The sequence below is a fragment of the Armigeres subalbatus genome, chromosome 2, assembly GCF_024139115.2.
Source record: "Armigeres subalbatus isolate Guangzhou_Male chromosome 2, GZ_Asu_2, whole genome shotgun sequence".
Taxonomy (NCBI): domain Eukaryota; kingdom Metazoa; phylum Arthropoda; class Insecta; order Diptera; family Culicidae; genus Armigeres; species Armigeres subalbatus.
The window spans coordinates 30,666,210-30,692,521 of NC_085140.1; the positions used below are offsets into that span (position 1 = coordinate 30,666,210).

The 26,312-nt window shown below is 40.2% G+C and overlaps 1 protein-coding gene across 1 annotated transcript in view; it reads left to right on the forward strand.

The window, feature by feature from the left end:
- The window catches only part of LOC134218411 (uncharacterized), a 467,105-nt gene that overhangs the window by 350,087 nt on the left and 90,706 nt on the right, over nucleotides 1-26,312 (forward strand). Inside the window, exons 3-4 of the mRNA XM_062697367.1 lie at nucleotides 15,223-16,050; nucleotides 21,923-22,059. Coding sequence (XP_062553351.1) covers nucleotides 15,223-16,050; nucleotides 21,923-22,059 — 965 coding nt within the window. The remainder of the gene's footprint in view (nucleotides 1-15,222; nucleotides 16,051-21,922; nucleotides 22,060-26,312) is intronic.

The window sequence follows — 26,312 nt, forward strand, 5'->3', positions numbered from 1 at the left end:
AAGAGGATTGGAAGCCTCCTATCAAGAGATTCGAAAGCCTCTTTTCAAGAAGCTTGGAAACCTTTTTCAGAAGGGCCATAAGGCTTCTTTTTAGAGCCTCTATTGAAGAGGCTCGGAATCCTCGTCTGAGAAAACTCGAAAGGCCTACTTCAAAAGGATCGTAAGGCATCTTTCAAGAAGCTCGGAAGCCTCCTTTAAAAAAGTTTGGAAGCTTTTTTTTCAAGAAACGGATTTCGATTTTTCAGTAATGCTTTTTATCTTCAAATATTCTTTGTTACGAAGATGCTTCAATAAAAGCAGATATCTGTTTCGTGTCCATAAATACTGATTTACGCGATAAATAACATATTCTCGATTTATTCTCTACCCGGACCACTGTACAGATGGGGTTGATGAACGAGGCATAGCGTTGACAACAGCGATGTCCGTCAAGTTGGTTGCTCTATTTTTTACCACGCAATGGATTGCGCCGTACATGGCATTATTTTATGAAATAATGGCCCCGTTACTCGTTACATTCTACGAGTATACAGTCGACCCTTCATATGTCGATATTGAAAGGATAATCTATACAATGTGTGACACAAATTCCTTTCAAAGCATTTTGCAACCACCACAGACAATCGAACGAGAATATATTCCTCACATCAGTTCAATCAAAGGTAATTGCCTATTTCCGGGGATTAAACCACCCGACTTGGACGTTAATTTACAATGTTATGGAAACTCATATGTGAATATGTACGTTATGTGGAAGATATTGATTTGAAAAATGTATTGGAGGTAACCACTTTCCCTTCGATGGGACTCGAACCCATGACCCTACAGTACGCTAGACTGGTGCTTTAACCAACTAAGCTACGAAGGACCTCCGTCGGCCTTCGCAACCTAGCAACTACTGTACGAGCTCGAGATTCCCAAATTGGTGGCATAGTCAAGTCACCCGCAATCCATTTATCAAGCCAATCCTTCCCCACGTGTCTCGTACACGTCCACATGAGAGGAGCGGGAGTATTTAGAATGTCGGGCGGTTATACACATGCTTCAGCAGCAACGGGACTGATCAAGTGAGGGTGGGTAAGCTATTTGCCAGTCGGTCGTCAAGCTCAGACCCGACCGCATTGCGTGCAAGAGCACGCAACTCAGGTTCAGTTCAATCAAAGTTAATTGCCTATTTCCGGGGGTTAAACCACCCGACTTGGACGTTAATTTACAATGTTATGGAAACTCATATGTGAATATGTACGTTATGTGGAAGATATTGATTTGAAAAATGTATTGGAGGTAACCACTTTCCCTTCGATGGGACTCGAACCCATGACCCTACAGTACGCTAGACTGGTGCTTTAACCAACTAAGCTACGAAGGACCTCCGTCGGCCTTCGCAACCTAGCGGCTACTGAACGAGCTCGAGATTCCCAAATTGGACGCATAGTCAAATCACTCGCAATCCATTTATCAAGCCAATCTTCCACATGTGTATTGTACACGTCCACATTAGAGGAGCGTGAGTATTTAGAATGTCTGGCGGCTATACACATTCTTCATCAGCAACGGTACTGATCAAGTGAGGTTGTGTAAGCTATTTGCCAGTCGGTCGTCAAGCTCAGACCCGACCGCATTGCGTAGGCAAGAGCACGCAACTCAACTTCAGTTCAACCACAGGTAATTGCCTATTTCGAGTTAAACCACCCGACTTGGGTCAAGTCCAGTCAAGTCAGGTGGTTTAATCTGAAACCCGTGAACGATAAACAGTGCTAGACTCCTGAATGAACTGGTAAGCGATAGCGATGCGTCAGTATATCCCGTGCAACAGTAAAACCAATGTGAATCATCGCAATCGATAGAACGTGTGATTGAACGAATAATTTCCTCACATATTGGCCACTTCCTATTGAAATTTTTGCTTTATTCTTTGCCATTGAGATTTTCAGCGTAGCGACCCGATTAAGAGTCTACTGTTAAGCTGTAGTAGTTTACTTCGCGTATTTTTTTTCGCTTTGCGTTGGTTAACCTATCGTAACCATAATCAGAGCATGTTATTTCCGTTCGCATCACGCGCCATGTTGAACGCTGGCGCTGGTGTTGCACGAGCCGACGACAATAACCAAACGCGCCAGACTGGTCATTGTGCATTACCATTTTGGAGCGCCCACTTTTGGGCCCCACCAAGTAAGAACCGTCCGAGGCCTACAGAGTTTGAAGAGTGGGGTGGTATCATGAACAGCTCATTAGCAACGGTTTGTCTGTGTAAACATGTTGTCCAGACAGGAGCGGAAATGTAATTCGCGCTGATTAGTGTCAAGGTGGTGACGTGGTTGTAGGTACGTTGTCTGCTGAACGAGTGCAAGTATGCATGACGCGGGATGAATATTCCAGAAATGAATTGTACAAATTTATTTGCTTCGTTGCTTCTGTAATTGCATTGGATTACTGTTCATGAGCTCAAGCCAACTGATAAAGAAAATGTTTTATTCTCCAAGAAAACGAACAAAACGGAGTCTTGGAACCCTCCCAATTAATATTTTACCAAGGCAAATATCAAGACAATAATTCTGAATTAAGATTTATGTTAATTAAGAAAAGCGATGTTCTTAGTTTATTCTTGAGATACTGAAATTATATCCAGAAAAGGAAAATTTGACAATCCTCATAATTTATTCAGCCTTATAATGTGGCAACTACTGATGAGTACTAACTGTATCCAATCCAGCCAATACTAAACTCAATAATGCAGTTGAAATTAAATCGATACATTATAAACAGTGTTTCGATTTTCAAATGCTCAATAATTAACCAAAATTCGAAAAGACAGAACTCATCAAACCAACTGAATGTTTTAATTACCTTCCTACGCAGTGATCCGCCAACCTCGTACCTTCCGTGTTGTGAATAATGATAGTGCAATGGTAGACACTTGACACCCACAAAAAAACAACAAATTTTCCCAATATAATTCTAGTGCACACACACACACACTCCACAGCCATCCAGCGAACTTTGATACGAAGAGACGCATTAAATTGAAATCACCCAGCTTGGAAATTAATTAAAATCCGCTGCTACGCCTACCCGTGTTGTCTCTCGAGGCGGGAGAGAAGTTCACATTGTGGGGGAACGGAAGTTTGAAACGGTTTCCCCAAACTGTCGCAGATTCTGCGGGACATCAAACACGAACCGACGAACGAACGTGTGGGACCGTTTGTGTAAATTTATACGACATAGGGATCGCAATTTGTTGCAGTTGAATAAATAAATGGCTCCCGGGAACGATTGTAGCGCCCCGATTTCAGAAGTAGACTTTTACCGAGTACGTTGTGGGTTTTTAAACGGGAACCAATTAAGAATTTAAGTTCTAATCTGTAACACTTCTTCGAAGCGTTAGTTGATACCAGTTGAGTTTCTACGAAAAATTAATCAGTTTCCAGGGATTTTATTTCGGAAATTCTACGGAAAGTTTCTCCAAATTCTTAAGGAAAGTCTTCTGTTCATCCACGAAAAATTCTTCTGAATTTTCGTGAAGTTTTTTGGCCGAATGTCATTTGCCCGAAAGAATCCTTCGTTCGAAAGGGTATGTTAGCCGATCGCTATTTGGCCGAATGCCATTTGGACAAATAGTTGAAATTTATTTCCTTACGTGTGAAGTAGTAAATGAGACACAGAAATAAAAAGTAAGATGTGAAATGTTCGAAGTGAGAAGTGAAAAATGAGAAATGAGTAGTGAATAGTGAGAAGTGAAATATGAGTCTGAAGAAATGAGGAGTGAGAAATACGTAAATAGTGAGTTCTGAAAAGTGAGCAGTGAAGAGTAAGAAATAAATAATCGAGAAGCGAGTGGTGAGAAGTGAGATAGAAAGAGAAAAGAAGAATTAAGAAAGAAGAAGGAAGAAATAAGAAGCAAGAAGAGTGAAGGAAAGAGGAAGATGGACGAAGGGAGAAAAAAGAAGAAGAAAGGATGAGGAAAAAACAGATAGATGGAATACGGAATAAGCCACAAGAAAAAAAGAAGACAGGAAAAGTAAGAATAAAGAAGGGTAAAGCTGTAAAAGAGGTAAGGTAGCAGAAAGAAGAAAGAAACCCGAAGAAAAAAAAGTAAGAGGAAGAAGGTTGAAGCAAGGCATAAAGATTAAATTCTCACTTTTCAGTTTCTATTTCTCACTTTTCACTCATTTATTACTTCCGGTCTTCTCAATCAAATATTGCAATTGAATAGGTATATTTGTAAACATTCCACCAAAAGCTCTACATAACTGTCTATATTCTATTTATTTTATTTATAGACCTTTTACCCAATCAAACACTACTTAGCTTTCGATTCGTGTAAACACCAACCTACTCGGGGCATGGCATCCACCAAATCACATTGCACCATCCAAGCCAAAACTTTAATTGTGTACACAATTTATAGTTTTCAGCGGTTTAGCCACCACACGGTACAAACATTCCAGTTTTCGGTGCTATGGGCACGCTATGAGCAGCGCCGATACCTGCACGACTGAAATAAAAACTCCCCTTGAAAAATTCAAAATTTTCCATTAAATTAGGGAAATTGCCAATACAGAAATCAAGGTATATATAAGCAATAAATAATTATAAAATTGACATAATTAATACAACTTGTCCATAAACAATTAAGAATGTTCCTCAAAACAGAAATACATAAGCACTTTCAAATACAAAAAAAAATGCAATTATGAAAAAAGAATTTTCCATAAAGAAATCAAAATGTGCCATTAAAAACAAAATACAAAATATATATTATTATATAAATTTATCAATTTATTTATCAATATTAGCAAATAAATGTCTACAAAATAGATATTTTTTTCACAAAACATAAAAAACTTTCCACAAATTAATGTAAAGCAAAAATAAGAAAATTTCCACAAAAAACAACAGAAAAGAAGTAAAATTGTTGAAATTTTCCATGAACGGAAAAAATGCTTAGTTTTATTGCTTTCTTATATTTTCCTAAGATATTTTCATATTTTTTTATTGCTCCTTAGTGATTTTTTTGTGGAAAAGAAATTGGGGTAAATTATGCAGTTGTTTATTGCTATTTTGCTATTTCATTTATGGAAATTTTGTATTTTCCAAAAGGAATATTTGATTTCTTTATTCATAACTGCTCATAACTGTCCGGAGTCTTCTCGAAGCTTACAAAATCCATGAGTACTGCTCAGGTAGAGTGGTTTTCTTGGACACTCTTGAGCAGATTTACTCCGTTCACTCTGGCACTAAGGTCATTCCTTGGTATGGATTGAAGTTTCAGAGGTGTTACCTTTGTTTTGGCCGCTATTAGAGTAAACCTTTGAACACCATTGTCGACAATCTGGAAATAAACCACAGCATAGTATTTCAACAAACTAGCATCTACGAAGATATGGTGCTCCAGGGTACACCTCGGTATTTGCACTTCCGACAGATTTGGAATCAATTTCACCCAACGCTGCCAGGCCCCATAATCTTCTTCCGCAATAGGACTGACCCATTGAATTCTACATCTCCACACGCCTGGATTAATATTTTCCCGTGCACGTTGTAGATGGCTATGACAATCTCAATGATTCCCCAGTGGATCAAAATGGCTTCGTTGGGAGTCCCAAGACATACCAAGGACACGTTCTGCAACAGTAGACTTCTTCACTAAAAAGCGTTTTTCCAATCCAAATCCAATCCAAATCAATCCAAATCAATCCAAATCCAATCCAATCCAATCCAAATCAATCCAAATCAATCAAAATCCAATCCAAATCAATCCAAATCAATCCAAATCAATCCAAATCAATCCAAATCAATGCAAATCAATCAAATCAATCTAAACCCAATCCAAATCAATCCAAATCAAATGCAAATCCAACCAACGCAATCTAACGCAAATCAATCCAAATCAATCAAATCCAATCGAATCCAATCCAAATCAATCCAAATCAATTCAAGTCCAATCCAATCCAAATCAATCCAAATCCAATCCAGATCAATCCAAATCAATCCAAATCAATCCAAATCCAAACCAAATCAATCCAAATCAATCCAAATCCAATTCAAATCCAATCAATCCAATCCAATCAAAATCCAAATCAGATCCAAATCCAATCCAAATCAATCCAAATCAATCCAAATCCAATCCAAATCCAATCCAAATCAATCAACCAATTTCAATCCAAATCAATCCAAATCAATCAAACCAATCCAAATCCAATCCAAATCAATCCAAATCCAATCCAAATCAATCCAAACCAATCCAAATCAATCCAAATCCAATCTATATCCAATCCAAATCAATCCAAATCAATCCAAACCAATCCAAATCAATCCAAACCAATCCAAATTCAATCCAATCCAATCCAAATATAATCCAATCCAATCCAATCAATCCAAATCAATCCAAATCAATCCAAATCTAATCCAAATCTAATGCAAATCCAACCCAAATCCAATCTAAACCCAATCCAAATCCAATCCAAATCGAAATGCAAATCCAACGCAAATCTAATGCAAATCCAATCCAAATCCAATCCGAATCCAATCCAAATCCAATCCAAATCCAATTCAAGTCCAATCCAATCCAAATCCAATCCAAATCAGATGATCCAATCCAAATCCAATCCAAATCCAATCCAAATCCAATCCAAATCCAACCAAATCCAATTCAACCAATCAATCCAATCCAAATCAAATCAGATCCAAATTCAATCCAAATCAATCCAAATCCAATCCAAATCCAATCCAAATCCAATCCAACCAATCCAAATCAATCCAAATCCAATCCAAATCAATCCAAATCAATCCAAATCAATCCAAATCAATCCAAATCAATCCAAATCAATCCAAATCCAAACCAAACCAAACCAACCAAATCAATCCAAATCAATCCAAATCAATCCAAATCCAATCCAAATCCATTCTAAATCCAATCCAAATCAATCCAAGTCACATCCAAATCCAATCCAATTCAATCCAAATCCAATCCAATCCAAATCCAATCCAAATCCAATCCAAATCCAATCCAAATCCAATCCAAATCCAATCCAAATCCAATCCAAATCCAATCCAAATCCAATCCAAATCCAAATGCAAATCCAACGCAAATCCAACGCAAATTCAATCCAAATCCAATCCAAATCCAATCCAAATCCAATCCAAATCCAATCCAAATCCAATCCAAATCCAATCCAAATCCAATCCAAATCCAATCCAAATCCAAATGCAAATCCAACGCAAATCTAACAAATATCCAATCCAAATCCAATCCAAATTCAATCCGAATCCAATCCAAATCCAATCGAAATCCAATCCAATCCAATCCAAATCCAATCCAAATCCGATCCAGATCCAATCCAAATCCAATCCAAATCCAATCCAAATCCAATCCAAATCCAATCCAAATCCAATCCAAATCAGATCCAAATCAGATCCAAATCCAATCCAAATCCAATCCAAATCCAATCCAAATCCAATCCAAATCCAATCCAAATCCAATCCAAATCCAATCCAAATCCAATCCAAATCAATCCAAATCCAATCCAAATCAATCCAAATCCAATCCAAATCAATCCAAATCCAATCAAATCAATCCAAATCCAATCCAAATCAATCCAAACCAAATCAATCCAAATCAATCCAATCCAATCCAATCCAATCAAATCAATCAAATCAATCCAAATCAATCCAAATCAATCCAAATCAATCCAAATCCAATCCAAATCAATCCAAATCAATCAAATCAATCCAAATATAATCCAAATCCAATGCAAATCCAATCCAAATGCAATCCAATCCAATCCAAATTCAATCCAAATCCAATCCAAATACAATCCAAATCCAATCCAATCCAAATCCAATCCAAATCCAATCCAAATCCAATCCAAATCCAATCCAAATCCAATCCAAATCCAATCCAAATCAGATCCAAATCCAATCCAAATCCAATCCAAATCCAAATCCAATTCATATCCAATCCAATCCAAATCCAATCTAAATCCAATCCAAATCAGATCCAATCCAAATCCAAATCCAATTCATATCAATCAATCCAATCAAATCAATCTAAATCAATCCAAATCAGATCCAAATCCAATCCAAACCCAATCCAAATCAATCCAAATCCAATCCAAATCCAATCCAAATCCAATCCAAATCCAATCCAAATCCAATCCAAATCCAATCCAAATCCAATCCAAATCCAATCCAAATCAAATCCAAATCAAATCCAAATCCAAAATGGATTCTATCGCAAACTCATTTTTATCCATTTTTTAAAGATCAATGCATTTATGGTACCTGGTGGGTCGCAAGGAATATGGGATTCTGTCAGGTGGGTAGCTTTTCCAAATAGTTTGGGAACTTCTGATCTAAGCAACAATATAGGGAATGACTATTCGCCAAATCTCACATCTCTGGAAGTCGAGCTTCTTAACTCTTTATAGCCCTTAACTCTTTTCACGTCCAGTTAGATTTCACCTTTCATCTTTCAAATGGAGGACAACTTCAAAATTAAATCCTTTATGTTTCAAATATGCATTTCTCAATGGAGCTTTTTCTTTAAAATTTGCTTCATGGCTTACCATTATTTTTTGCCATTTACTTTTCCCATATGAAAGGCTTACCATTTTTTGCCATTCTGTTTGTTGGAATGAACCTAGGAGCACGCGCGCAGGACATGCGACTTCCGGCTCCGAATCTCCAGGAAATCCAGGAGGAGATCGGCCGGCTGAAAAACAACAAAGCCCCTGGAGCTGACAAACTACCAGGAGAGCTGTTTAAACACGGTGGTGAAGCACTGGCTAAAGCGCTGCACTGGGTGATTACCAAGGTTTGGGAGGATGAGGTTCTGCCGCAGGAGTGGATGGAAGGTGTCGTGTGTCCCATCTACAAAAGGGTGATAAGCTGGATTGTAGCAACTACCGCGCAATCACACTGCTGAACGCCGCCCACAAGGTACTCTCCCAAATTTTATGCCGCCGACTAACACCAATTGCAAGAGAGTTCGTGGGGCAGTACCAGGATTTATGGGTGAACGCTCTACCACAGACCAGGTGTTCGCCATACGTCAGGTATTGCAGAAATGCCGCGAATACAACGTGCCCACACATCATCTATTTATCGACTTCAAAGCCGCATATGATACAATCGATCGGGACCAGCTATGGCAGCTAATGCACGAAAACGGATTTCCGGATAAACTGATACGGTTGATCAAGGCGACGATGGATCGGGTGATGTGCGTAGTTCGAGTTTCAGGGGCATTCTCGAGTCCCTTCGAAACCCGTAGAGGGTTACGGCAAGGTGATGGTCTTTCGTGTCTGCTATTCAACATCGCTTTGGAGGGGTAATACGAAGGGCAGGGATTGACACGAGTGGTACGATTTTCACGAAGTCCGTCCAGTTATTTGGTTTCGCCGACGACATTGATATCATGGCACGTAACTTTGAGAGGATGAAGGAAGCCTACATCAGACTGAAAAGCGAAGCTAAACGGATTGGACTAGTCATCAACACGTCGAAGACGAAGTACATGATAGGAAGAGGCTCAAGAGAGGTCAATGTGAGCCACCCACCACGAATTTCTATCGGTGGTGACGAAATCGAGGTGGTTGAAGAATTCGTGTACTTGGGCTCACTGGTGACCGCCGATAACGATACCAGCAGAGAAATTCGGAGACGCATAGTGGCTGGAAATCGTACGTACTTTGGACTCCGCAAGACGCTCCGATCGAATAGAGTTCGCCGCCGTACCAAACTGAGTATCTACAAAACGCTTATAAGACCGGTAGTTCTCTACGGACACGAGACCTGGACGATGCTCGTGGAGGACCAACGCGCACTGGGAGTTTTCGAAAGGAAAGTGTTGCGTACCATCTATGGTGGGGTGCAGATGGCGGACGGTACGTGGAGGAGGCGAATGAACCACGAGTTGCATCAGCTGTTGGGAGAACCATCCATCGTTCACACCGCGAAAATCGGAAGACTGCGGTGGGCCGGGCACGTAGCCAGAATGTCGGACAGTAATCCGGTGAAAATGGTTCTCGACAACGATCCGACGGGAACAAGAAGGCGAGGTGCACAGCGGGCAAGGTGGATCGATCAGGTGGAGGACGACTTGCGGACCCTCCGCAGACTGCGTGGTTGGCGAAGTGCAGCCTTGAACCGAGCTGAATGGAGAAGTCTTTTATGTGCAGCACAGGCCACTCCGGCCTTAGTCTGATGATAAAAATAAATAAGTATTTCGCTTTATTTCTTCAATAACATCGAAAAATGTCTTACCTTGTAGGGGAGCAACGACTACACCATTGTCGTACGATAACGATTTCTACTTTCTCTGTGGAAAACAGACTTTGGGCGCAGATGAACAATCAGCGTCCGTTCGCCTCAAGAAACAAACAGTGAATCATCTTCATTTATTTTCAATGTCATCCTTCGAACAATCCCTGTCAGGCTACTGAGATTTAATTTCAAATTTCTTCTCATAAGCTTCTTTGTATGCTGGTATTTCAAATGCCTACTACGATTGATTTTCAAATATGTTTTAATTTTTTTATTTATTAATTGCCATTTGAAAATATTTTAGTTTATTTCATTATTTTCATTATGAAATAGAACACTTTATCTATCAATGTAACCAAATAAATGAGAATGCTTTTTTCAGGTTCACTTTATTCCCCACACCGATGTGGATCACAATTTTGCAGCTCTCTTTCCGTGAATTCGTGCGCATAACTGCGCTCTAAATATTTATCGATCTGCTCAACGACTTTTGTTTTGAGTGCTGGATCCTCTCCAGGCAAACAAGGCGACGTTCTGCCATTTAATAGCTATTAGAAAAGGCGAACTAGTCGTTTTTCCATAACAGTCCGCATCCGAACCTTCCGGAATCGGTTCGTTTTGTAAGCTGTTTCAACATCTGTCTAGCACGTTGATTTTCCGGTGACTCCAAGGACAAAATAGATCTCAATCCGATGGATTCTACAGCAAAATACCGTGCGGGACCGAAATCCGTACAGAACCGAAATCCGTCCACGTCATAAGATATCAATAAATTAAAGGGGGTTAAAGGTAATTAATGTAGAAATAATTAATCTTATCCTGTTCAGATACTTGGCAGTAAGCTTTTAGGGCATAGAATTGGAAAGAAGGCTTTGAAATTAAAACAACAAAAATCAAAAACAAATCTCCACCCACCAAACGCGGAGTTTGTGCCGCCATTTTGTTTTCGGGTAGAGCATAATTGCACCAAAAGTGACTGTGTTTTAATTGCTAATTGCGAATCATTACACAAGATAAGCGGAATACAAATCGATGGGATCGCTTTTCAAGGTGCGTATCGAACTATTTACAGTACCGTCGTCGGGGGTGACGATGGGTCAAATGGGGGTGAGAATGGGTCACTGTTTCAACTACTTAGAATGCTTGTGGAATAGATTGAATTGAATATATCTGAGGGCAAGAAGACTGAAATATAAGAGACCTTTTTGAACGGTTTTGCCCTACGACCTCCAGCCTGCCGGTGAGAGCGCTGACCCATTCTCACCCCCTAGACCATCAGACTGTCAATCAGACTGTTTTAATTTGAATATTTAGTTAAAAATAGCTGTACGGATTTTGATCGGATTTGAAATCCGTCCACGGTGGACGGATTTCGAGTCAGGAGTAAATGATTTAAATCATTATTTCATAATGTTTTTCAAAGTTTTTAATGAGTAAATGTGAAACATTTCACATGTAGAAGCCTTCGTGCTCATGTGTCAATGACAAACGTTTTATTTACATTCGATGCCCATTTTCTAATGACTTTTTCATATACTAAGGTGCTTAAGTGTACAGATTTCGATGCTCCACGGTAATCATTAACAAGACTGTGGAGCATTTCATCCGCCTTACGGTTGCACTTGTGAAATATCACGCGATTGGTAGGCTGCTTTGCTTTTACTCCACATCCGAAAATGGTCCACCTAAGTCATGTCTTAGCTGCTACCGGTTCTATACTGCGTCTTTCTCGTTTGTCCGACGTTTACTTCAGCGTCGCATTATCCAATCCTAAAAGGTACTCGAGGTACTGCATTAGAAAAGCTTCGTATGGGAAGTTCTTTCAAAAGCGGATATTGCTCTAGCCGAGATGATGGTACAAATAGTTCAGCTATATTGGTAAGCTCCAGCAGTTCTAGTGCCCGCCTACGACTGAAGCAATTAGAAGTTGAAGGGGCTTGAAGTTGAAGATCGCCTTCGACTACAACAAACCGAATGGGAGCGGCATTTGGCCAAAAAGCCTCAATTAGAGGCTCAAATCCAGTCAGATAGAGAGCTTAGGGTAGCATATTATGCCTTAGCAGCCAACACAGCGTCAGAAGTCGTAGCAATTATAAGAAGAAGTGAGGTTCGAACGTGAGTTAATCAGGCGATCAACACTACACCGAATGCACTTTATCCACAAGCTCACCTCATCATTTTATTTGTTTTTGAAAATATTGTATTATTTATGGTAATTTTATATGGCACCCCTTCTTTTTCTTCTTCTTACTGGCATTACATCCCCACACTGGGACAGAGCCGCCTCACAGCTTAGTGTTCATTAAGCACTTCCACAGTTATTAACCGCGAGGTTTCTAAGCCAGGTTACCATATTTGCATTCGTATATCATGAGGCTAGCACGATGATACTTTTATGCCCAGGGAAGTCGAAACAATTTCCAATCCGAAAATTGCCTAGACCGGCACCGAAAATCGAACCCAGCCACCCTCAGCATGGTCTTGCTTTGTAGCCGCGCGTCTTACCGCAAAATTTTAGCTTAGTTATGGATCGAAAAATTATTCTTTATGGAATATCCTGAACTATTTTATGGATTTAGGGTAGCGTTTTATGGAACATTCAGATTTATGGAACGTTTTTCATTTTTTTATGGATCCGTCTTAATTGTTTATATGCAAATATGTTTTACAAATTTTATATTTGTTTGTTGCTTATACCTTGACTTCTTTATTGGCAATTTCACATTTTTTTATGAAAATTTTCTAATTCTTCATGGAAATTTTATTTTGCTGCCTACCTGCACAAACCAAGAATGGCGCGAAGGATGGGGAGTCATTCGGTGCTCCCGAACCAACTTAAAGTTAATGAAACGGCTAAACACCGGATTCAGAATTTATCGGACCAGCCGCAGAATGGCTTCCAGCGCAAACCTTTCCCCCCAGAGCCCTTTTTCAGCCATCGAATAGTGGAGAACGAAGGCAAACTGATGGATGGGTTTGCGGCAAATTGTTTGAAGGGGGGAAGGCACAAATTAAACGAACCATTTTATCTGATTGGAGTTTTGCGCCCCCAACCAACCCATCGCAGAATGCACTTCGGTGCCGTTCTCGGTAGATAATGGGTTTGCTTGGAATAAGTAAATATTTGCCAGTGGAGAGCTTCGAAAGGACAATAGAAATGGGAGCTGAATGGCTTTACAATTAATTTTCCAAAATCGCATAATTTGATGTTTATCTGCTGTTGGATAGTAGTTTCGGGAAACATTGGCTTATTATCTCTGATTATAGGCTTATGGTTGATAATGAGGTTTCGTATCAGCCATAGAATATGATTGCACGTGGAGTGGTAGAAGACAACGCAATCTATTCACGATGTCGTTGAAGCGAGATTAGTATAAATATTGTCCATTAGATGAAATAAAATTCTAATGAAAAAAATTGACATATAAAAATAAGCAACCGAATCAAATTTGATTTTAAATAACTACTTGTTTGATTAAACTATGATTTATATCTTATTCTTAAACAATTTCGTAACCGGCAATATATTTTAATCTGTGTAGGAATATATTTTCCAGCAAGATAAGCCTCCACTATTCCGATCTCGCAATCTCATTTCTCCGTGGTATTCGAAAAAAAAGGTCCCATGCTGGTGCTATGCAAATGGAATTTAATATCTCCTAGCTTGCAGCTGGTGGGAAAAGCGCTCAACGCTAAAAGAGGCGAAAAAATGACCAACTACCAGTTCTTGTTTGCTTACTTCATCTTCCCAGGACAGACCAGCAGCAGCGCAGCGTCACGGAGCGTCCAACTATGGCCCCGTCCTGTGAATCGTGCTGATGAGGACGACTACCGCCGCCGTCATGACCACGTAGGGAGCACGTTCCGCAATTTAAGTACATTTATTTAATTTCTGCCTTCATTTGGGAACGGTTTCTCCTCCGACGGCCGAGTAAGCCGCTTCTGTGCACGTCGTGCGGCGCCAATGCGAGGGTAAAAGGGGAAAAGTGAACAAAATTTGTTTGCTGTGTAATTTTGCTTGGCATTTGGCAGTTTTTACGATGGTCTTTCGCTGTAATGATGTCCTGCTGAGAGTGCAAATGGAACGTGCGGTCAGCAGCTTGCCCTTTACTGAGCAGTCTTCATCATCCGTACTGTGTAACGGAAGCTGCTGCCACAGTGCCAGCTGACGTTGCTCGGAAAAAAATTACATTTGTTCAGTGGAAACGAAACGGATGGAGCTAGAATAGATTGCGGGAATTAGCTAATTGTGAAACCGAGGTCGGTACATTCCACAAATTTTCTGCATTTTGGAAGACCCCGCAGCAGCACAGAGCTTGACAAATAGCTCGGTATTCAAGAAGGTCATCAATATTGGATACCAGACAAATTGAACAACAATTCATTCACAAATGTTTTAGACTAATATGGCGTCTCATTTCTCGAACTAAAATCTGTGTTGTGTTCCAATTTAACGATTTTTCACAGGTTTCTCTACGTCAAGTGCGGCCTACCCAGCCCCACTTGCGCTTACGAATTGTAGTTGAACTCGGCTTCTTGTAACACCGACAATGGATCCCGTTGTTTGAGATCTCATTGTGAGGCCACTATGCTCGAAATATGTACCCCAGGCATCGGTTGATGGATACCTGCAGCCGTTGAGTGTTCTCCACTGATACACATCATGTTTCACTAAGGTGTAGGAGCACAGATTTCACGTTGATGACAAATTCGGATCTGGATGCATTGATTTGAATAACTGTTTTTCCCAATATTTTTTTTACGTTTTATGTGGTACAATGGGCTCCAAGCGGTAACAGAATAGGAATAATTTACGAGGTTCTTTCAATTGACTTAAAACACTTGAAACATTACTTCAAATATGCATGATTGATGAAAACTACATAACTTATCCAAAAAATTAACAACGTCACTAGAGTACTAATATCTTTATTCTCATTTATCTCTTCTTTCCAGGTTCATCGTCACCTGCAACGCCATCCACAGAACAATCCGAACCTGACGCAAGCCCGACGACATTGTCCGGAAGTTCCAACGGTATCTGCAGCACGGCAAACACAGCAACATCGATGTCAGTAGCAACCACGTTTCGGAAGCGCTCGCGGCGAACGGCGAGCTTCCATCGACATCGCCATAAAAGGCTGAACGGCACCGACTACGACGACGGTGAAATCGTAACCCAATCCCCCACAATGCACAACGGCGAGAGTGGTACGGAGAATGTAACAATCCGTCTGCTTCAGCACTGCCCACCGCCAGTCACAACGGAGAATAATCTCCCAGATGTGACGACTAGAACTAGTAGTATAAAGCAGCACAACCACCCACGCATTCCAATCGAGATAAGCACGGAGACTGGTCGGTGGAATCCCACTTGCAGCTTCCACAGTGGGAAACGCTCCGGATGGGGCCGGTGGTCTGTCGTTCACCATCCAACGTCGCACTCAGCCATGAGCAGTAGTAGTTGCTTCAGCACTAGCTGCCGACAGTACGTTACTCTACTTTCCACGGTTGTGGGACCACTGCTGCTACTGTCCTGTCTCCTGTCGCCGGTTGCAGCTGCTAAATCGGGTCAGCAAATCGTCGTCAATTCCGGCAGCTCAGCTGCGGTGACGGGTGCCATGGAAGGGGGTGGTCCGGTGGCGGCAGCCCAGAAGCAATCGCGCCACCAGTGTTCCGTGTCGGAACATTCGTGCAACAATGGCCGCTGTGTGCCACTGAACAAATATTGCAACAATGTCAACGACTGCGGCGACGGAAGCGACGAACCGCGGTTTTGCACACGTAAGTATATTTTTTATAAATTGTTTTCAGATTATTTATTTAAATTGAAGTGGCTTTGGTAGGGCACTTTTGTTGTTTGTTCGTTGCTTTTGACCGGCGTTCATTAAAGAAAATGGGTTATGATGTATATTAACAAATTTAAAACATAAGATCAGTTAACGCGGCTCAAAGTTGAACACCCTCATAAAACTTATTTCGTAATCCAGATGACGGTTATCACCTCTATAAAAAGTAAAAATACTAAAATCAATCAATAATGATAAAAAAACAACGAATTTCGATTTTGTGAGAATATGATCACAAACAAAATTACTTGATTTTGCTTCGCGTTTAAAACAGCAGAATGAAAAGATTAAAATATTCCCGAAATCTGTTTGGCAACATGATGAAAGAAATAACAAAGCATCTGCAAGGATGTTTTGTTGGCAAAATCGGCCAATCAGGTTTTTTGCGGACTTTTTTGATTCTTGCAGTCAAAGAGTCAAATTTATAATCACCACTGTTTGCAGGCCAGGTACCTAGAACAGTTTGTTGTTTTTTGTTATTTTACAAGCCTTTAAAAAATCTAGACAAATAAATCACCAGAAAACTAGAAACATCGAAAACTTTCAAAACTGTGAAAGCAGCAGACTTTTCGCGAAACACTTTATACTCGCAACCAGCAACCAGAAAAACTGCACATTCCAACGAAATGTTTCATCTCGTTAAACCAATCCCAAAATCCAGCCTGGAGATATGGCCAACAGAACATAGCGAAAAAAAGTCGTAAACTGGCCGAAACCACACAATACCAGACTTGCACCAACAGCCGGCACACGCCAGAAAGGATGTTGTATTTTATTACCCGTTTGTTTGTTGGTGTTGGGCGGAAATTATACAACCATTCGCAAACCATGTTTCGGTTGTTTCTTCGCACTTCGCAGTATTTCCAAGTTTTAAATGTTGCTATATCCATTGTATCATTTAACCTTTTATTTTAGCTTTCTCCGCAATGGAATGGTTTTATTTTGGTTTAGGGTCATTTGGCCGAATGCCGTTAGGCCGAATAGTTAAAATACGTTTCCTTATGAAGTGAGAAGTGAGAAGAAAGAAGCAAGAAGTGTTTGCAAGAAGCGAGAAGTAACAAATAAGAAATGAGTAGTGTGAAGTTATTGGGAAGAAGTGAGATGTGATAGGTAAGAAGCGATAAGTGGGATAGCAAGTAGCATTAAAGAAGTGAAAGGAAGAATAAGGGAAAGGAAGAAAAAGGGAAAGGAAGAAGAAGGGAAAGGAAGAAAAAGGGAAAAGAAGAAGAAGGGAAAGGAAGAAGAAGGGAAAGGAAGAAGAAGGGAAAGGAAGAAGGAGGAAAGGAAGAAGAAGGAAAGGAAGAAGAAGGGGAAGGAGGAAGAAGGGGAAGGATGAAGAAGGGAAAGGAAGAAGAAGGGAAAAGAAGAAGAAGGGAAAGAAAGAAGAATGAAAGGAAGAAGAAGGGAAAAGAAGAAGAAGGAAAAGGAAGAAGGAAGAAATAAGAAGAAAGCAGGAAGAAGGAAGAAGGAAATAAGGAAGAAGGAAGAAGGAAAAAGGAACAAGGAAAAAGGAAGAAGGAAGAAACAAGAAAGAAAGGAAGATGGAAGAAGAAAGAAGAAGAAGGAAGAAGGAATAAAGAAGAAGAAAGACGGAAGAAAGAAGAAGAAAAAGAAAAGAAAGGAAAAAATGAAGAAGGAAGAAGGAAGAAGGAAGAAGTAAGAAGATAGAAAGAAGGAAGAAAGAAGAAATAAGGAAGAAAGAACTTGGTAGGGTTTGGGTCACCGTCAACTTTTATATCGTTAATTTGTTGAGAAAAATATCAACAAATTAACGATATAAGGAAGAAAGAAGGAAGAAGGAAGGAAGAAGGAAGGAAGAAAGAAGAAAGAAAGAGGAAGACAGAAGAAAGAAGGAAGAAAGAAAAAGAAAAAAGGAAGAAGGAGGAAGGGAGAAGGAAGAAAATAGAAGGAGTAAGGAAAAAGGACCTCGTAAACTGAAGTCAATTTTTTTAACTATTCGGCCAAACGGCATTCGGCTAAACGACCCGTTCGGCCAAACGGCATTCGGCCATATGGCGTTCGGCCAAATGACCTGACACCAAAAATGCAAAGGAATTTGCAATTTAGAAGGAAAAAGGAAGAAAGAAGAAAGAAAGGAAGATGGAAGAAGAAAGAAGAAAGAAGGAAGAAGGAAGAAAGAAGAAGGAAGACGGAAGAAGGAAGAAGAAAGAAGGAAGAAGGAAAAATAAAGAAGAAAAAAGGAAGAAGGAAAAAAAAAGAAGGAAGAAGGATAAAAAAGAAGAAAGAAGGAAGGAGGAAGAAGGAAGTAGGCAGAAGGAAGAAGGAATAAGGAAGACGGAAGATGGAAGATGAAAGAAGCAAGAAGGAAGTAGAAAGAAGGAAGAAGGATGAAGGAAGAAGGAAAAAGGATGGCGGAAAAAGGAAGAAGGGAAAAGGGAAAAAGGAAAAAGGAAGAAGGAAGAAGAAAGAAGAAAGAAAGGAAAAAGGAAGAAGGAAGAAAGAAAGATGGAGAAGAAAGAAGAGAGAAGGAAGATGGAAGAAGAAATAAGATAGAAGGAAGGAAGAAAGAAGGAAGAAAGACGGAAGTATAAAAGAAGAAAGAAGGAAGAAAGAAAATGGAAGAAGAAAGAAGGAAGATGAAAAAAAGGAAGAAGGAAGAAGAAAAAAGGAAGAAGGAAGAATAAAAAAGGAAGAAGGAAGAAGCAGGAAGGGAGAAGGAAGAAAGAAGAAGGAAGAAGGATTAAGGAAAAAGGACCTCTCGTAAACTGAGGTCATTTTTTTTTAACCAAACGGCATTCGGCTAAAAGGCGTTCGGCCAAATGACCGGACACCAAAAATTCAAAGGAATTTGAAAATTCTTTATTGGCATTACAACCCCCAATGGGACGTTGCCCCCGCGCGACTTTGAACACTTCCACAGTTATTAACTGCGAGGTTTCTAAGCTATGTTACTATTTTTTCATTTGTACATCATGAGGCTAGCTCGGTGATACTTTTATGCCCAGGAAAGTTGAGACAATTTCCAACCCAAAAATTTCTTAGACCGGAGCGGTAATATCCCGGATGTGATGACTAGAACTAGTAGTATAAAGCTAAGCATGGTCTGGCTTTGGAGCCAAACATCTTACTGCACGGCTGAGGAAGGCCCCTCAGCGACAGATTTCATTTCATTTATTTAGATTACATCTAAGCAGATAACACTGAATCAACAATTTGACGTCACAATACACGGATGGATACGCGCTCGCCAAGTCGTTTTGCAGCTGGTCTGCCCAGCTCGCTCGCTGCGCTCCACGCCGTCTCATACCTGCCGGGTCGGAAGCGAACACCATCTTTGCAGGGTTGCTGTCCGGCATTCTTACAACATGTCCTGCCCATCGTACCCTTCCGGCTTTAGCTACCTTCTGGATACTGGGTTCGCCGTAGAGTTGGGCGAGCTCGTGGTTCATTCTTCGCCGCCACACACCGTCTTCTTGCACACTGCCAAAGATGGTCCTAAGCACCCGTCTCTCGAATACTCCAAGTGCTTGCAAGTCCTCCTCGAGCATTGTCCATGTTTCATGTCCGTAAAGGACAACCGGTCTTATTAGCGTCTTGTACATGACACATTTGGTGCGGTGGCGAATCTTTTTCGACCGCAGTTTTTTCTGGAGCCCGTAGTAGGCCCGACTTCCACAGATGATGCGCCTTCGTATTTCACGACTAACGTTGTTGTCAGCCGTTAGCAAGGATCCGAGGTAGACGAATTCCTCGACCACCTCGAAGGTATCCCCGTCTATCGTAACACTGCTTCCCAGGCGGGCCCTGTCGCGCTCGGTTCCGCCCACAAGCATGTACTTTGTCTTTGATGCATTCACCACCAGTCCAACTTTTGTTGCTTCACGTTTCAGGCGGGTGTACAGTTCTGCCACCTTTGCAAATGTTCGGCCGACAATGTCCATGTCATCCGCGAAACAAATAAATTGACTGGATCTGTTGAAAATCGTTCCAAGGCTGTTGCACCCGGCTCTCCGCATGACACAACAGGGACGAAAGTCCACCACCTTCTCTTAGTCCCCGGCGCGATTCGAACGAAATTGAGTGTTCGCCCGAAATCTTTACCAGTACTGGTAATTTTCGTGATCGTCATGTGAAAGCGAAAACAGTTGCATTTTCATTTTCAATAGATCAAATGAAAATGTAGCGGGCTCCCAGTCTGCCGTAATCTGAAAAAGTGACGTATACGTCATTTTCAAAAAATGGTGTTAACGAGTACTACTCATCGAGCTCTTTAACAGAATAATGAAAAACATGCATGTTGTAAAATGGCTGTTACGTCACTTTTCCAGATTACGGCAGCGGTCACCTGTCACATTACAACCAGTCATGATGGGAATGTTGCTTTGTTTTGAAATCTAAATTTCTAAATAGTTTTAATAGATCTGTGCAGATAACGATGACTGTCGGTAAAATGATTACAATGTTCCTGCTTTTCGAGTTAGAAGTAGCATTATTGAAGAAGAAACAGTATGTTTACAATCAAACTTTCGCTTTCATAAAATCCATGAAAATTTAGGGGAATTCCATTTATTGTTAATGTTTTCTATGAAAGCGGGAGAGAATAAAATGTAAATATCGCGTGACTTCTCTCAACGAAGATGAAAATCTCAATAACGATCTTCACACAGCTTTGTACAGCATCCACCGTTGCTTTGATCAGTCTGGTAAGCTTCCCAGGAAAACTGTTCTTGTCCATAATTTTCTATAGCTCTACGCGGTCTATACTGTCGTATGCCGCCTTGAAATCAATGAACAGATGGTGCGTTGGGACCTGATATTCACGGCATTTTTGAAGGATTTGCCGTACAGTAAAGATCTGGTCTGTTGTCGAGCGGTCATCAACGAAGCCGGCTTGATAACTTCCCACGAACTCATTCACAAAAAAACGGCCACATTTAATAACTGCAAATTTTAAACAAATATCTAATACATATACATTTTATCTATATTTACCGTCGTTCGGGGTGACATTGGGCCTAGGGGGTAAGATTGGGCCAAAAACGAAAAATGTTTCAACTCCTAATATCTCAGAAACTGTTACGAATTTTGATGAAAACTTCAAACGGTTCGAAATTATATTAAAATTCACGTCTAGGAAATCACAAAACAAATGCCAAGTACTAATTCTGCTCGTACGATAATTCTTGGAATTTGAATGTAAAACTATTGAGCGAATGAACCTGTATTAAAATAGTGTCAGTAATGCCCCACAAATCTGTTACATAACTAGTTTTTAGATCGATGGATACCTGTTTTATCGTATTTTATTAATATTTATATAACGGTTCTGGTTTTTCGTAGCAACGAGCAATGCATGCAAAAAAGGGCCAAGGTGTGAGATTGGGCCAAGCCTTCAGTTGATTTGCCTTACATAGTTGGTAAGAGCCGTAATGTAGGCAATTATTTTGAATGAACGATTGAATCGTTTCATCGTCACCGCTGAACTATTTCATTTGGCCCAATGTCACCCCCTGTGCGGGGTGAGAATGGGCCAATTTTGAACAACATATAACTTTGAAGAATTTCCATAATTCATTATTTTTTCCCCACACAGCGGTAAATTTATTATTCAAGCTTGTACCAAACTAATTAAAACTTGATTCCAATGTTAACTACTAGAGCTTTGTAACATTTACTTGGAGCATACCACATTTTGGCCCAAAGACACCCCCGTTGGCGGTACTAAAAAACATTAGAATAAATTTATTTATCGATTGGTAAAAAAAACTTCTTATTCGAATGTCACTTATTTATTCCCAGTCATATCTTTTAAAAAACTATACATACATCTATTCAACTTGTTACAGGATGCAATCGAACCTACTATGGCAATATGGGACTGACGTACGATCTAGAGCTGCATCGACCAAAAGAGGACCGCATTCCGTTCGTGTGTATTCTTACGTTTACTGCGGCAGGAGGAAACCATGGCGACATCGTTCAGGTGAGAAGTCTGAAATGTATTTGATTTTTAAACTGATTATTTCACTAAAATGTTTCAACGGGCTCCTACGGAAGACTTCATGTAAATATTATCATTTAATGTTGTACGGCGCATAAAAAAATTACATCAATATCAAACTTCCTAATTGAACATTCCAACACAATACAATATCATTCGAGCCGCAGTACACATTGGCCAATATTCTCAGCTTTGGTAGAAAAACTGACTGTCCTCACTGGTTTCATCCAACGACCTTTTTTAATCCAAAAATGCCATACCAACCACCAAACAAACGTAGCACTTCATCTGCCATCGAAAACTAATCTCTCGCTTAGCATCACCCCATTGCGCACGCTGTTGGTTAACTCCTCAGATGATTCAGCAGTATGCTGCTGCGATATTGGCTGCCTGACCGAAAAAGCTTCCTCCACAATGGAAAAAGTTGCAACAATGGTGCGCGCTTCTCGATGGTGCAGCAACTCTCGCAAAACTGTTCCTGCACCAGGGAGCACGTTTCAACTTTTTTCATCACTGTCAACCTTATCAAAGGGAAGACGAGCCAACGATGACTGTTTCGCAGGGGATAACGGTCCAATATGCAATTCCTCGACTTCTTCGATAACTCGACTTTCAACTATTCAAATTTCGAGCAATATAATGCCTACTACTAAAAATCCACACATATTTATTGGCAAAAATTAATAGATTTAACTTATGATATACAGCGCACACATAACCGTTCTCCACGCGAACTACTAATAAAATATATATCCAAATAAACTTTATGTGTGGTCTCGAATTAGCAATTATTTAATTTATGTGTGGTTCGATATCGATTATATTAGGGTGAAGCTATTGCAAAAATTTATAACGGCGACACATATATCTTATATAGATATTTTTGGCAGTGTACGTACAAAGCTGGGGTAAAATCATCAATTAAATGTACAAACGACAAGTGCACAACCATGCTTCTCCATTTGTCTAATAGTTTCCTGATAGATATTCGTTCGTTGACTATTATTACGAAATGCTGACGGTAGATAAGTCGAATGAACGAATAAACCTTCAGCTGTTAAGAAGACCATCTATATACTATCCTCAATAACGCAAACATTTACCGATTTCGGAGAAAACGAGGCACGCAATGTGTAAAACGAATCAATTAAAATAAATTTAACGGACACCAAAACTGTTATTTCAATACTTCAAAGGATTAAGAATTAAAAGGATACATGTATCCGGTACAGCCCGGGCTTGTTTTGTAACCGATTCCTCTCCCTATAGGAGTTTCAGTTTTTTCGTTGGCACAAACTTTTCACAGCAAACACGAACAAACAACAACAACAAAAAAGAGTCGTGCTGTGTCAAAACGTGGAAAAAAGTGGCAATTTTCGATCGCGTTCGGCTGAAAGCCTTTTGAAGTTTAATCAAATTTTAATTAACGTGAAAATCCCGCACACACTAACGTCGATGACACCGCGCAACATGAAACGGCGGTTAAACGACTGACGCCTCCTCTGAATGGTTGACAATTCGATAGGTTATTTCGACTATTAATTACAGCAACAAGCATTCTAAATTAATACAATTGGAAACCAAGATAGCGGTACCCGTTTTTGAGCAACCAATGAACCCTCCATCGAGTTCAAGTGCTTGACATACGCGAGAATAATATCGATTGCCTTTTACGGTGCCGGGTAGGGTATAATCCTTTCATCGAATCCGATAACTGAAAAGGTTATGTTCGAAGGGTGACCATTCGCTTGTCGGTATGCCAACTGAATTAGGTGTACAGCCCCTCGCAATTGTAGGTGCGTAACTTTGTTCTTCATGACCTGACAACATGGGTTCAAGCTCATTTGCTACCTTTACTTTGTCGTAAAATTTAGAATTGATTGGGCTCAGGAATGGGAATTGGTAATCGGAGTAAAATATTCTTGTTCAATATGTTTCACCAACATAAACATGATTTTAAATTATCGATACTGGATGCAGTATTTTCGTTCGAAATAAGAAATCAGTCTAATTAAGTCTTTATTTCCTTCCGAGCAGCAAATTAAATTACCTGTAAAGAATAAGGCATATTCCAAAGAAAATTCAAAGCATAACTTATTTTACCACGCACAATTTTAGGATAGTTTCTACGCTTCATATTATTAGAAGGTTTGTTTTCAGTATTACTTAGCGCAAGAGAGGGTTTAAACTCTGCGTTACATTGCATTTATTCCCCGATTCAGTGAGTTACTATACTAAGTAATAGCAGTTTCGGGGCGGTTCGAATATAATTTTGATAACCAAAGTTGATTTGATTTATTTTCCCGTGGTAGTGCGAAACTGATAAGCGGTAACAACGTCCATCTCCCTCTATTTTGGTCACGATCTTTCAGTGTCATAATTGATCAGCACTCATAATATTACTTAATGTGGGGGGCACCCATGGAACATATTTTTGACGCGTGTCAGCCGGCTGACCCGGGATCGATCAGGAGTGTTAGGTTTGGTGTGGTTATTTTAATTCAGTTTGATTATTTATATTCTTAGCCAGCAAATGATAGGGAGCTTGTTTTCAGCATGGCGCGACGCAGGAGAGGGTGTGAACTCTGCGTTGTGTGGTGTGGTGTAGGTGGTCCTCGATTCGGAGCAAACGCCTTCTTCAAATGAACGCGTTTGCCAGGTTTAAGGCAAACAGAGTTGATAATACCTTCTTTTGATGAACACATTTGCCAGATATAAGGCGAACAGAGTTGGTACAGTGCCTTCCCGATTTTGGCAACACGACCGGATTTTAATGTTGCCAAAATGGGGATGTTGCCAAAAACGGGAAAAAAATTTCATACAAAATTTCAATTTTTTTTTGGTTTGCATGATTGAAGCTAATACTTAGAATATATACTACAAAGTATGTAGAGTGTGTTTAAGTGATGCACGTGCCGTGCGATATTATTCATAACTCGGAGATTGTAGTTCAAACAAAATTGTATCAAACTCTGGTAATCAAACGATAATGTAACTAATTAGCCAATTTCACAATACACATTTAATAATAAATAATATTTGAAATTAACAATAGCCTCGGCCACGTCCTTACAAAAATTTGTGGTGACAAAAAAACGTTTCTATTGTAGTCCATTGAAGTGCTGACTACAATCTGACATCTCATATAAAATTTAGTCCACCAAAATACTTGTTTTTACGGATACAAGATGACTTCATGTGCTACAAATTTCAAATTCTTATATAATGGATTTTGATGTTTTAGAAAATGATAACGGAAATCTGCATTCTGCACATTGGCCAAGCGTATCCAATGTATTGTGAGTATGGGTTAACTACACTCAACTCACTAAAACCAAATCCCTTTGCACTACTCGGTCTCCTAACATTCAACCCAGGAATATTTCAGGCGGTGATTGATCCATGAGCACAATGTGCACCTCGCACTATGAGTGACAGTGTGGCCAAGTGGAAGCTGGGAGTCCATTTCCGGCATGCCACCTATGACACTCGACAGCAGTCAACCTACGGACAAACTGTTGCTCGCTGCAGGTCCTCGCGCTCCAGCTCTCCATGAACTACTTTCATTTTTATAACTTTGAAAATATGGAAGAATCCTACATCAGACTGAATAGGGAAGCAAGCATGGGAAGCAGATCTGACAAGTCATTAACACGTTGAAGACGAAGTAGGCTTAAGAGAAGACAACGGCCATTTACCACGAACTTGTATTAATGGCGACAAAATCAAGGTGGTTGAAGAATTTGTGTACTTGGGCTCACTTGACCTCCGATAACGATACCAGCAGACAAATTCGGAGACGCAACGTGACAGGAAAGCGTACATAATTTGGACTCCATAAAACACTCCGATCGAATAGAGTTCACCGCCGTACTAAACAGACTCCCTCATTAAACCGGTGGCGGTAGTCCTCCTTGGACACGAGATGTGGACAATGCTTGTGGAGGACCAACGCGCTCATGTCCCAGTGACTTACAAGTTTTATAATAGTTTTATAGAAGCTTTGTAGAGCAAATATTGGTTTTCATGACCGTTATAAAACCCAAAATGTTTCTTGGGATGGAAACGGCATTGGACGTGTGAAAAAGAGAAAGTATCAACGCCTCCCATTCAGTGTGCTAGAGTTCCAGACTCATAGAAGTCTTCATTTCTAGAATGCTTGAATGGCTTCTTCTATCAGCGCACCGTAACGACGCTCATTGTTGTGTTACCAAGTGATTCGCGTTACTCAAAAG